The sequence below is a fragment of the Schistosoma mansoni genome, chromosome 1 (assembly GCF_000237925.1).
Source record: "Schistosoma mansoni strain Puerto Rico chromosome 1, complete genome".
Classification (NCBI taxonomy): domain Eukaryota; kingdom Metazoa; phylum Platyhelminthes; class Trematoda; order Strigeidida; family Schistosomatidae; genus Schistosoma; species Schistosoma mansoni.
In genome coordinates this window covers 29124636-29139926 of record NC_031495.1, presented here as the reverse complement: position 1 = coordinate 29139926, position 15291 = coordinate 29124636, and the positions used below count along the sequence as shown (strand labels likewise).

General features: G+C 34.4%; 1 protein-coding gene across 1 annotated transcript; it reads left to right on the top strand.

The window, feature by feature from the left end:
• Positions 1-14565: 14565 nt before the first annotated feature.
• Smp_136120 (putative n-twist) lies at positions 14566-15081 on the top strand (the record flags this gene model as incomplete). The annotated part of the gene is made up of 1 exon (XM_018793958.1): positions 14566-15081. One exon carries the CDS (start codon positions 14566-14568, stop codon positions 15079-15081), a length of 516 nt encoding a protein of 171 aa, XP_018648418.1.
• Between the last annotated feature and the right edge of the window lie 210 nt (positions 15082-15291).

The following is a 15291-nucleotide window of genomic DNA, read 5'->3' as shown; positions in this document are numbered from 1 at the left end:
CTTACCATTCATATATATTGGTTGTTTGGATCGTCAAACTGATGTTTAGGACTTAAATTGATCAGCCTTTTGTGGTGTTTGTGCATTCTGTTCGTGTTCCCTCAATATTTCTTTTATGTCACAACCGTTTAGTCAGAGAAGGGTGGTGGCTAGCATTGAAATCCAGGATGCACGATTCGTCTTCCTGGGCTCGTCAGGTGGGTTTGCCTATATCCCAACATTGATTTTCACTCCGAGACTATAACGCTGTACCGTTGGCTTCAAACTCCACTTAGCTGCTGAGTCTTTGTCGTCACCAGCTTCCCCAGTGGTGTGACCAGTCAATGGGGAGATCCAGACAAATAATATGTATGAATTAAAATTCCCTCTTATAGGCTTTAGGCTACAATTTACATGAAATTGATGGCAAGGCGTATGGGCTTGCATATACAGGTAGCAATTACTAGATTAGTGTACAAGAATAATTAAACATCACTTCATACTTTGATTTTATCATCCGACATAAACTTCAATGAATAAATACTGAGTGAGATTTTCTTAAGTGATTACAACGTAATTAATGCTGTCCTTCATACATTGGGGCTCACAACCTTGGTCTATCCAATGGAGGGAACAAACCATAGTTCATTGAGTGCTGATCCTTCGCTAGAAGACGGTTATGTTGACCAGATACTAATACTCAGAAATTCAAATAATTAGGAAAACTGTGCCATATTTTTTTCTCTTTAAAATGACACGAAATTCAACGTTGAGTAGTAGATTTACGCAGACTTTCTGGTTCTCCTATTAGTTTTTCGAAAACTTCGTTTATTTCGCTACCCGTTTCTGATGAGTTGAGTTGCAATACGGACGAAACAAAATAAACTACATCCATTTATTAAAGCAAACAAAAAGGTGGATCAAGTAAGTGTAGTTAATTGTAAACACTTATTGGGTGAAGGGCTGCAAATTCAAGACAAAAATTTAATTTACTAACTTAGTAGCTGTGATTCATTTACAGCGTATAAACTGCATCCATGATTTACCTGGAAGACTACATTTTAAGTGTTTTAATCAGATCTAGTCAAAAATAGCGATAAAGGCAATTTATAATGACATGATATGGAATGATCATAATAAGCCAATATTTCGACTAGTTATTTTGCCAGAATAATTACTTTCAGTTCTTGATAGCAATTTATTAATATATGCTAAGTCAGAAAATAGTTAATACTTAGTTTCTACTTTGGTATTAAAGAAGACTTTATTATTCAGTGATGTGTTGGTATTCCTATTCAAAGTGATTATCGTACTGAAATAAAACTTTGTAAAATAACATGGTTTGTGATTCCGAATGAAAATTTTTATTATATTTTTCGATAAAACGTTGTAGATAATTGAATAGGTAATAAATTATACATGTCACCTAATATAGGAGCAAATACAACCGTTAGTTTTTCTATGTGTAATGGTCAGAAAAAGGTGAATAAAACTACATTCGATGCGTGTTCTCAGCTCAGTTATGCATGCTTTTAATTTTTTTATCTACTAAACATCAGAAAGAATCAAGTACTAAGATTTTAATATTTGTTTTTATTTTATCTTTAAAGTAGAATTTCGAAGCCTAAATCCCATTACTACTTTAGAAAAACTGAGGACAGACATTTTTCCAAATTTAATGCTGCTTTGATCTTGTTTAAAACAAAGCAAACATTGTTTTGTAGGTTAGCTTTTGTCACTGCTAAAGAGATTGAATGTTTTTCACTTTACTCCAAATACTCACATTTTGAAAGACCGTTTGCTAATCTAAAAGAATAGGTATTACAGTGTAAAAAAGTAATAAATTAAAACTCTGCGCAGCACTTAACAATTTATTTAAACAATCCAGAGACTATCACAATCAAAACCGCTTATCCTGAACATTGCTGATCACAAGATTTTTATCCTAAACATTAAGTTTAACATAGACTAGGTAGAGAAACGTTACATGAATTATAGACATTTGAGTACTTTTGCTGGAATACTTATTAAGTAATCAGTTTAATCATGAATATGATGTGATGTGTTTGCAACTCCTTAATGTATCTAAAATAATTATATCACATGAAAACATAAGGTTAGTTAAAACTCATATTCTTAATTAATTTTATTATGAAGCTACTATACAACTGTGTTGTCGGAGGGATAATACACTCCCTTCCAACTAAAAGATTGGTCCTGGTCTTCATTTGCTAAATTTCAAGTTAGTCAAACCAAAGAATGCAACGTTATAATTGTTGAATATGCATCTTGATCAAAAAGCAACTCCCCATTAACTAATGCATATAAAGACTATGACACATCTAGTGCATTCGATGAACACCACTGTGATGTTTATATGAACCAATGATTCCTTCGTACTTGATGATTGCTTGATTTTGAATTCCGAATACGGTATATTCATTCATGTTCAACTAGTACTTTTTGGTTAAACTGCGTTATCTCTGAGATTTCTAGTTTATGCTATAATTCAAATACTCCTCATTCTCACAACCACGTGATGCCATACAAATTTCACGAGAAAAATTATGTTTGTAGATTATCTCCTCAGCCTTCGAAAGCACTATTGATGGGTGCTTCCACTCTGAGTTTCCCAAAGAATTGAAAGAATTTTAAGTTGCAAAAAGATTCTCGGTAATACTTAAAAAGACGACGACATTAGTTAAGGGTTAATTAGTTACAGTATTTTCAAGGAATTTTCAGGTAGGTTTTGCTGATAAAACTTATAGGCTCGGGCTATTGATTTTGTAGACACATTTCCAAACGTCAGGAAATGTTGAGGTTCCCACACGTTCTTAAAGAAATGACTACTGTGAATTTGTAAGGAAATGACAATGCACGCATTACTGAGTCATGTCTATAGGTTTATTAACAGTCTCTTTTAAAATATCCCTATTCAATTACTATCAAACAGCAAGGAAGAACCACTAACAGAGCATTCAAAGCTTTCGTTCCTTTCTTTCCTACTCCAACCAGTTTATAAATCTGAGTGGGTGATATACAGGAGACTCCAATGTAATTTCACCCAGTTGTAGCTTAATAGTTCAATGAAATGTTATTTGATCTGTCAACTATGGTGCGTAAGCAGATCTGAATATAGCCAAATTCGACAACGCTGATGTTTGGGTCTCTTCTACTCTAATGTTTCTAGGACAGTTAGAGGAGAAAATGAAGGTGAATGGATGAGAAGAGATACTCGGATTATAGATAGTGTAAAGGTTATGCTCTACTTAGCAAGCTACTGGAGATGTACTCTGGGCTATGCTGAACCATATTCTGATATTAACGGCCGAATGCCCTCAGTTAGTGAGGCATCCAACTAAGCTGATATGGTAAGTGTGTAGAAAACTCACAAATTTGTTTGTCTGAAGGAGTTACTTAAAGCCATGTGACCAAAAAATATAAAGATGAAACGCCTTTGCTGAAATCTTTTGGAAGTTCAAGGCCACACAATCATCAGAATTTGAGGGATAATCAACTGAGGAATCCTTTGGAAACCAGATTTTTTCCATGTTTTTATTGTTTAAAGATGGGAAACTTACCAATGAATAAATGCAAATGAAAGAAGGATGAAAGAAACTACCCTTAATTCAGTTTCAATTACTTTGCTTTTGATGACTACACATTAGAATCACACTTCTATGGGCTAAGCAGTGTTTCACTAGACAATATAAAAATTCATCCTAGGAAGAAACAGACATAAATTATCGCGACAAAATGTCAATATGGATGAAATACCCCATAATATGCTAGTGGACGACTCAAAATAACTTGCTAATTGCTCAAACAAACCATAGTTATTTTGGAAAATAGACAAGGTAATTACCAATTTATATACTACGAACAATATTAAAGAATACGGAAGAAGTATACTCGCCTCATAATTCTGTTATTTTTACTTCAACGAAAACGCTGTTATACAAAGCTTTTATTTGATGGTTAAACGAGAATATAATTTTCGAGAAGTTCAGACTTACTATGTGAAATATGAGAAAACCTAATCTCCCTATTTCGGGGAAATTCGGGGGAGAAACCACAGACTAGTGGTCGTGTTCAAAATTTTTTAATGTTTGAAGTAAGTTAAAAGTTTTTGTGCCATTCTCCCGAAATTCCTCTCAAATTTTCTACAGCGGCTTCCCCGAATATTCCCCAAAATAGCGAGATTTACAGCTACGACAAAGTGAAGAGGAAGAAAAATTTAATTATTAAACGTTTTCACCAGCATGAAAAACTGCCGTTGCGAATTTGTTTGTGTTCAACAAGCAAACATACGGTTATAGTATCCTTTTCTAATCATAACGATAATCAGAAATTATTTGAAAAGCTACCGACCTCTTTTTTCGTTGCAGTTAGTGCGATAAAACGAATAAGAAAAGGAATGAGGAATTATAGTAAGAACACTGACACACCTTAAAAAACTCCTACGGTTTGCAATCAATAATGCGTTTTGTTAAATTTTTATCAGTTTTATCAAAATGACTGTGTTTTTTATGTAGTAGTCAAACATTACTACTTTATTTTTTAAATGCCTGTGGACAGGATCGTAGAGGCTACAGATTATTGTTATGAATAAGTCTATGAAATAAATAGGGCTGTTAGTCTTCAAGATTGATGCTGAACTCATGTTATCTACCTGGATATACCCCAGCTGAAGGTTATCGTTCATGCATCCACTCGAGATAATTCTGTAGCGATAAATAAATCCCCAAAATCAGTAGCTCTTTAAGTTTTCGATATTTAATGCTAACCTGATTGGTTTTGGTGAACGAACTTAGCTGAAGGTGCTAGGTCACGCGTCTGCACCAGATCACCAGTGGATTCGCCGTGCTTTACTTCCAATTTTGTTCATGGGTCTGTAACGCCGTGTTCGTGGGATTCAGCTACTGCGTAACAGAGCCAGGCCTCCATACTGTCGGACCAGAATGCTGTTAGCTGAAATTGTGGGGAGCGGTGAAGTCCTAATCTTAAATAGCTCAGGCATCTGTCCTATCGTGATGAGGATAAGATGCACCAATAATCGAGGAAAAATACACGAAAATATCAAAACGATATCACAATACTTCGAAAATAAAAGTTAAAGAACGATATATAAGGTTCTTAAAAGGGATAGATCCACAATCGATGAATTGATGTACCAGATAACATCAATTTCACCACTGAAGATGCCACAGGTATTCGGGGCTTTACAACGCCTTCATACATAACACCTTTGTGATCGAAGCATGCCAATGAGATCAGAAGTGGGAAGTGAAGAGGTTCGAAGATGTATTTCGGAGGCTTTATATTCATTCAGAAGCGTTAAATCTAACCTCTCTAACGATTGTAGGAAACGAATAGCTCGGTGTGCCTGTATACATTTTGTATACTCCGTTATTATTATCATTATAATAATAGACCTAATCCTAAAGTTGTAGATATGTCGTGAATTTGACTGCCTAGTCTACAAGATCTTATGTGGAAGTCACATCATTGTCTATACTGACTCATCGTATCGTAACAATTCACAATATGTTGTCTAGAGTTTCTAAATAAAATAGTTAAGCTAAGGATAGAAAAATATATTTAATGTGAGTAGAGACAAGTTATACAGACTGACCACGTCTGCAAGGCTGATCCATACCATCTTATTGAATCCAATGAACTCTTTCCGCCTTCTCCGTTGTTGACCTCTTTGCGTTAATTGTCGAATATCAATCTTTTCAGCAATTACACGCTTGGCTTCAAAGGTCGTGTGGTTAGAGTTCAATGCTACTACATATACAATCGTGATCTGGTTTGAATGAGTGGCTGAGCGCCTTCAGCTAGGCGAGTTCAGCAAAGCCAATATGTTCAGCATCAATTTTGAAGACTTACAGAACTGCTTTGTGGGATTTATCCACCGCTACATATTTTTGATCAAAATAATTTGTGCTAAATTAAATAAAGCTCAAACCATCTGACCGGTTTTCCATGTCGAAACATTGTGGCAGGAAACGAGAGTTTGGTTCACATTGTTGAACTCGGATTTACGAATTATTAGAGCAGGTCATAAACCGATCACTGTTTTAACAGTCATCTAAAATCAGAACAAGCTATTTTTGAGACTAGATTAACTAGTGCTATCTCTGTAACCTTGAAATTTAAATGTCCATCACAGTTGATCTGGTGCAGAGTAATTTATATTCCAAAACAAGAGACTACGTGAAATTATGCTTAAAACGAGTCAGTGTTTTGACTGGAAACTTTATGTATTGTGGAACACGTATTGTCTCACAAGATAATCCTATCTATTTGTCCAGAGTTCTTGCCTTGTAGATATTAATGTTACCAAGGATTTTGGTGGTACACCGACTTCCAAGTGTATGAAATATTATTTTGTTAGTTAGATGAATAAATAACATACTAAACTGAAGCTGCTGCTACTGTCCAGGAGAATCAACAATAAAGTTCACGCTTTCCTCTACACTAAGAAAATATGTCACTCCCAGTTTTGTATCACGGACAAACCTTGTTACTTGTCTGAAGCTTGCAATTTTTTACGGCGAATCTCTGTAGACAGCTGAATGGACTAAGCTCACTAGGTGGAACTTACGATAGATAGTTTCCAAATGATACAACTGCTTCGTCGTTGTTTTTCCCTCCGTTTATTCTCAAGTATCATCTAAACACCTTCATTTTGAACATGTGCAGATCATCATGTCCCGTCAATTGCTGATTTATTTTGAGATCGATCTACTAACCACGATTATTGGTGTGTTTTCAAGCGCTGCAGAATTCCACCGTGATATGCTCAATACATATGCTTACAATAACGACTCACTTCTGGTACAGCGGCTACATGCCATCTTTACAAGCACTATTGATAGTATTCGAAAAAGTTTTCACGATGGGAAGCTTTCTTGAAGGACTTGTAAAAGGCGACACTAATGAGTCAGGATCGTGTTACGCAGGAATGGTTATGGAAGTTTACTACCTAAGTATTTACCCAGTGGAACTGTAGCGCAGCAGACAAAATGCATATATTGCGGTTGAAGTGTACACGTAAATTCGGGAATGAATTACGGTGTAATTAATTATCCTCAACTACTAAATCAGAACTTGTTAACATAAACACGAATCTGGTGATTCAACAACTACAGCAAAATCATTCACTGTTACAACAACCAATGGCAACAGTGCCAGATAAAATCGCTCAGATCACAACAATAAGAATGAACATCTAGCGTGATCTCGTGAGATGTTCTTACCGACCCCGAGCTCCAACCCCTAACTATGCACCGAGGCACAACGCTGACTACGACCAGACAGAAGTAAAGAAATAAAAAACAGTGGCTTCTAATATGTAGAAAGATGGATTGGCTTCAAGTAATGAGGGGAAAATCTATAAAAAGAAGGAAAATCTGTCCGTCAAACTCAAGTATATCAAAACCACGTACCGTGCGCAAAAACGTTAATAACTCTATCGTTTACTATGTGATTTTTCATTATCATACATTTTTCCGTCACATGATATCTGCTTCGTTATTCCGCTCGAATCTTAGCTGGCATTTCATAGGTTATCTTCCTGAGGTGCCGAAACTAGTATCAAATCGAAAACATGAGTCTAAGAAGTAGTAACGACAGCTTCGATGTCACTGACTGATTACCTCATCAACGATGATAAAGAGGCTGAACAATGCAAAATATTCTGCCCCACTACCATGATTGGATTAAAATCATCGTCCTTATCATAAATGCTTGGTTGTCTGCAACAACAATCTCTCTTTTCGTGATGTCAGACTAATTTTAGAGGGATCCTGGACTAAATGCCGTGTTCCACTTGACGCCTTACAATCCTAATAAATGGGTATACACTATGGACTGTGAGTTTGGGATCGGTGAAGCTCTATATATTACTACGGTATGAGGTATAGATTTCTAAACGAAGAATAAGCATTTGTGGAGGCATAACGTTCGAGCAGTGTTTATCAAAAGAGGCGGAGAATTGCAGGTGAATAATATTTATGAATAACATAACGGGTAACAAGATGAAATTAATGATCTGTCAATAAAATTAACCCAAATTCATTAGGCCTATAAGAGGTAGATAGGAAAGAGAGTACATTAATTTGGTACTGATAACGTTTTGTACCATCCAAATCGGGTGATAATTTTAAAGCTCAGCAAATACGAGACCACTAGTTGTCGGGTAGTGTTTATAATAATGGTGAGTTAACCGTCTACTTTAAGTAAATCTTACGAGGAATATGTAGCTTCGTGGAAGAAATTAATGAAATGGTGTGAATTCTGTAAATATTATCTTCAGAATATATTATTATTATTATTATTATTATAACATGCTGATTGCACATCAGCTGAGTATGTTAGATTTATGATTCCCTAAATTCGTTGTAAATTGTTGAATTCATGTTTGAACTCTTTTGAACTGAAGAACCTTTGACCAGGAAGTCACTATCGAAGAAGGATGTACGAATGTAAGTATACTAGAAAAGCAAGGCAAGATTCAAATACGGCGACCGATTCGTAGCATTTCTGATTGTTTCGTAACTCTTTCCTCAACAAATGTAGGTACATCTTGTGTGCTTGCTAGGTCATAGACTCACCTTTTCGTTAGTTCTCCTTCCCATCCCGACTTACGTTACTCTTGATGCTCCTCTAGCTCACGAAGTAAACTCTTGCTGGACGGGAACCATTGCAACTGACTTTATCTTGTCCCAAATGGAGTTTGACTGCTAGGTGGCATTTTATTCCAATTTATGGACATATACCAAACTATTTTTGGTACATTGTTATACCATATTCCAGAGATTCTGATGTTAACCTCCTTTACTTGCCAGTTTAATACTTCAGAATAGAATTAATAAGATGACTTTGACATTAGGATAGGCAATATATTTGATCTGGCACAGAAGTTAATGGGTGTATGGCAGTTACAAATATCATTCTCCTCCAATGTAAACAATACCACGAAATATCTTGAATAATTTCTTGTGAATATTAAGCCAGTTGTACTTGTTAAAGCTGGAACAGTAAACATCGACATCAAAGCTTCACTGAGGTTTCCATTCTTGATAACTGTCCCATGCACCAGGTGTTTCATTATACTCTTCGTAACCTCTGCTAAGGCCTAACTTCTATTATTTAATCCAAATGCAGAAAAAAACCCAACCAACCAAATTCATTCAACTATACCAAACTGGGTTCTACTGTGTAGTATGCGAAAACTTTTCTAATCACTCATATTTAGCGATTATGTCCAATCGAAAATTTAGTACCTAATTTATATGATTTCATTGCTGAACCAAATTATACCATAGAAATACAAAATACCTGTGGCGGGACAAATATGTTAATGCCAAAATAATGATAGATACTGTGAAAAGTATAGCGGCCAATGAAGTAATATAGAGACAGAATAATCACGTAGTAGGAATATTAATACGATCTGTAAATAAAGATATCAAAGATATTACTGTCTTTTTAACGTGGCAGCTGATGAATGAGAACGAGAAGTGTGCGTGCAACAGTGTATTAAAGAGCTATCGTCAGAGTGCCACGCGAGCAGGAAACCGAAAAGCTAACGGAAGATCAAGGTCGAATTTAAACAATAGTTTTACTATCAATAATAGTAATTGCTCAAGTTATGTAAAGCCATGAAAAAAACGAATAATAACAAAAATCACTCGCAAAATAAGTTCGTGTTAAGTAACTCCGCATACTTCAACGGTACAGCTACCTCTTTACAGTCAAAGACTTATCTTGTACAAAATAAAGTACCATGCAGCCAAAAATGGTTAATAAGTCTAGCTGTTATGTATCTGACAATCAACAGGAATATTTCCAACAAAACGGGGTTGAATTTCTGTCTGCAAGCAGACAATCAGAGAATACTAATCACCAACCGCTCCATGTTTTAACCTTGAGTTAAATCAAACAACATCTGATTGTCAGTGGTTCGGATCGAGAAATATAAAAACATGGTTGAACGAGTCGTGAATAAAAGTTAACATACGAAGAGAAAGGAAATACTCAAGAAATAACAATGATTTTAAATAAAACACTATGAAGGGTTTTTCGAAGCCTTCATTCCTTCACAATCCTGCCTGGTCAGTCAATATCAGTACATGATGGTAGACTTAGTTAATTAGTTGTTATAATTCCAGTCGTCTTCAACATGCTGACATATATGCTGTGTACAATCACTTAAAAAAGCAATACAACCTAGGTATAACGTTGAATTTCCAAATTGACCCTTAGTGAATTTTGGACCACACGGTTAGATAATAGTATCCCGTCTGTGAAGGCAAATATAGTGGTAGCATTAATAAAGTGACAGTATCATCTGGAAATTTGAATATTTTCCAGCACCAGATTAGATAAGCTTAACTATTATGTCACAAGGGTGCTTAACAGCTGCACTGTACCATTAGAAATCGATAGCACGTCCCATCCTGATCAACAATTTTCACTAGAACTCGAATTTATAACTTAACACCATATTAGTCTAGTTCTATAATCGATCAACTGTATGCACTATGATGCCTAATGCAAGGTTTTGGAGTTAGTATTTTACCAAGCTGGATAAAAAAAGTTTCTGATAGCCAATTGAAATATTGATGTTTCCACCTAAACTTGACTACAATTCTTATCTGCAAACGTACGTATAAGTCAAGAAAAGTAATCAGAATATCAACGTGCTACTTGATGCACATCTAAAATACATTTACACGGTAATATAAGTAGATGACAAATTACAATATGTATAATGTAAATAATATTTATGGTAGACTTGTCTATGGAATGAAATGATGTACTGCTGGTAGAAGAAATACACCGTGATTTTCTTCTCGTATAGCGTAACGTGAAGCACGATAACTAACTATCTGGAGGAATTAGACGGTATCGCGCCTGGTTCATACCGTGATCTGTCAGCAACGGATAGATCGAGCGCTTGCAGCCAGTAGTGTCCATAAAGACTAATGATGTTAAGTATTTAAAATACCTTGTTTTGCGGAGGTATCTAACACCACAGCTCATGACCTGTTAGTAGGGTAGTGAGAACGATTAAAAAGCACCAGTGATTAAAGCGAAACCCAGATGTTTTAGGTAGGTTCAGAGATCCTTAGTAGTCAGTAAATATAAGCTTTTTCTGGAATGTTGGGAAACGATAGACCGTCACGTCACTGTGGATTCTGAAATAGTTAGAGATCATCGAATTGTAAATCATCTTTGATGCCATAAATCAGACAAAACTTCTGACACTTTTTAAATTTTTTCAACCATTATATACTTTATTTTTCAATCGAATCTTAACTTTTGAAATCAATAAAGGTGAAAAAGTCAGTCAAAACTTATTAGTATGACGTATAATTAAGTTGAACAAACAAACGTTTGATGTACTTGTAAAAAAAACCCAATGCATATTGGATATCTTAAAACTCGGATTATCCTGGCGGCCACATTCCTGCCCCCAAAATGCTTTGGTACGGCCGATAGTGGGGAGAGTCCGCTCTCCCTCTCGAAATACTCTCACATGGCCACGCGTATACAGCCTCTGCCAGGAAAGTCCTACTCACTGCCTTCCCGTGGCGGGGGTGTTTTACCAAATTGAGAGGACGAAAAGCGAATGTCCGGCACTTTAACCGGGTTGGTGGATACAGAAAGTCCAACCAGGGGAGTTGGAAAACCCTGATCCCAAACCAATGGTGCACATGGGCTTCAGTATCCTGAGGGAACAAATATCATATGAATCAATCGTTGGTCACTGGCTACCATGGGACTGCATCTCCTCACGATGCTCCACTGCCTTGTGGATCAGATCTTTAGGTCGAAGGCTCCGGGTGTGGTCCCCTAAGAAAACCACCTGCTTCAGTTTTGGCACCTGGGCAGTATCACAGCCCTCACACAAATCAAATGAGATTTGTGTGGCGCATATGTATCTGGTGCTTCCTTGTACCAATATTTATGTGTATAAATAAATAAATCTGGATGTATTCTCATACAATTCTGTCGCTGATATGTCTAGTTAACCGTGCACTGCATATCAAGGTAATTAGAGAAAATCGAAGTCGCTTGAAAACAAAAAATAAATAAATGATTCGATAAATAAGTCAAAGAATTGTTGAATGCACCAACGGTGAACAAACTCTAACCGTTACTAGGTATTTAGAGGTAAATCCCATCTAAATACACATACCCAGTAGCTTTGGTAGTCACTCATAGTCAGAAAAGTCCAGTGAGTTCTCTGATTGGAGAACCTGATGGTAATATCTTCAGTCTTTGTAAAACCATTAGTCTGTGTACAGTATGTGATAAATACTAATGAGTTCTAATTTTGGCTCAAAACGTGTTCGTTGTCTGGTTAGGTACAGTATAATATCATTTTAAATCACTTAGATATGCTTTAAAATTTTAAACAACATTCACGAATTCTACCTATTCCTAAAGACTGGAATTTGTAGCATACTTTATAAGCAATTAACAGTATTTATTCTACATTTTAGCGACAATTCCGGATCAAAAAGCATACGGATTATGAATGTATATAGGAATTAGCTACATGGTGAAGTTCGTCGAATACGATCTGAATATCAGCTTCAGAGTAATGTGTTCGATTTTGAGATTGTTGACTGATATACTTCAGTAAATAATTTAGCCTATTAAAGTATATAAATTACCACTGAGCGGCATAGTTTGACTTGGAATTCAATCGCGCCTATTTTCAACATATGATTCGTATAGTGACTCAAATTATATTCTAAATTTAAAGAAGATAATGAATTTTTGTCAACCAGGCAGTGTATGTATGGTTATTGTTAACTAGCTTCACAAAATTTCATGTAACCAGAATTAATGGAGACAAGGTAATGTAATAGTAATATGATTCAATATCATAAATATAGATATATTAAGCATAATTTGTAAGGCTATAGGTATCTTGATAAATAAACATCGAGCTACTTCAGAAAAAATGTGTTAAAACATCTGAAAAATTCGAGTGTGTTTGAGTTAACTCTTAACATGTCTAAATTAATTCTAAATATCAATTACTGAATATTTATCAGTCAAATATAAACTAGTCAATTAGTAACGACATGGAATATTCTTGCTGAATGATTTGTTTAAAGTCGAAATTCTTCACATTTACTGCACAATAATGCTTTTATGATAAGTTTCAGTAACTGGAAAACTATCTTCAGTGTTTTCAGACATTTCAACTGAAAAGTGATCATGTTCTCACTATTGTCAGGTTCATCCAAGGGGATTTGAAAAGACCTGATATGAAGTTGAAAGAACTGTTGTTCAAGCATTTCGAGAGTGAGTCAATTAAACATTAATAGCATTCTCTTATTGTTATACTGCATCGTGAAAACAACTTTTTCACAATGTAAAAGAACGATCATAATCAATGATCTATCTATACAAAAGATATTTAAAAGTTTTGCTCTACCTCAACGCTTATTGAAAACTATTAATAAAACACAATCCAAGCTTGTCATATCAGAGGAGCACTCATGTGGTGATTTTCGCTAATGAGTTTGTTTATTAAAAAGGTTTCTTATCATTTGAAATAGTCACTACAAAGTTTCATGATTTTAAACTGTATTCAATGATCCGTCAAAACTATTTTACTAATTTAGATATTTAAATTTCAGATTATTCTTTTAATTATGGATATTATATAACACTTCAGAGAAAAGAATATATACATGTTTTTTTTCTTGCCACATATTTCTTTCAACAAAAAAAAACAAACTTAATATCATCCCATCTTCAATAAACTAATAATGCCAGAAACAGTTGAAATTCAATCAGTTTATAGAAAAAGATTCTATCTTTGCCTAAAGGTAAACAGGATAATTTCAATAATTTATTTACATTCGATAGTCGTATTTTCTCTTGTTGTTGTTGTCTTTTTTTTGTATACATGTGTTTCATATTTCATAAATGTTGGTCAACAATAATAAGGGGGGGGGTTAATTTATCAAAAGAAAAAACAGTGTAGAAGTGAGATAGGTAGAGAGTGACAGACAGACAGACAGACAGACAGAGAGCGAGAGAGAGGTGTAAATATGATTAATAAAAATATATTCCAGGGGACATTAATAGTTTTTTTTTTTACTTTAATTTCACCTAAAAACACACATTTGTTAATTACGTTCGACAGATTGTACACTCAATCAAACATTTAAGTGGGGCATTTTTAATTTTCTTACTGCTCATCTCATTAATACTTCAGTTTTTTTGTTTTTCTTGAAAAAATACTAAATAAGTCACCCGATGCTATTTTCTTTTCTGCAAATGACAAATTCTTAAGCCACATAAACAAACAATTAAACACATCTATATTAACTGTTCAATGGGATCAACTGTTAAGTATAGATAATAACTTATAAATAGTGGCTAATTTTCACTGAAAAATTTTCATTTGAAAATTATTCAATTATATAGATATTGGAGTTAATATTTACACTAAGATATTACTACTTATTAGTGTTATAAGTAATATTGTTAAAGTAAAGCAGTTTGAACATACAATTAGTAAGAAAAGAAAAGAACATAATAGTTATGGATACACGTAATGATGAATTATTAATAGACGACCATGAATCTATACTATTCCAAGACTATCATTATATGAATCATATAAATTCGGATTGTAAATTTTACACACATCAAAATCAACACCAACATTCAGACAATCCATTACATCATTATCGTACAAAATGTGAAACTATGCAAAATAATTTATTGATGTTCAATAGATCAAATTTTTTTGAAAATCATGATTATTTCAATCTGGGATTAGAAAATAACACATTTCGTTTACAGAATACCCTAGAAAATATGAATTTCTCACTTCAAAATAATGATACCAGAATATGTAACACTGAATTATTTGATATCAATGATAACTTGAAAACAAGTCATGATGATATACTCAACATAACTAATGAATCATGTTCAGAATATATTCATAATGTTTATAATAAAGATTTCCAATCTGTTGCTAAGGTACGCGAAAGACGAAGAATGTTCAGTATTAATTCAGCGTTTGAAGTAAGTTCGTCACGTATATATTAAATAAAGTATTCCGTATATATTCATTAAATAGAACGTCCCTTAGTATAATGTTTAAATACATTTGTAAATGATATTGGAATAGGTAATTTATTATCAAAGACAAAAAAACTGACAATGTGTTTATATGAATTTGTTTTTTTTATTTGTTTCGATATAAGAGATTTTGTTGATCTAATATTTACTCAATTACTTTAGCCTTAGTCTAAAATG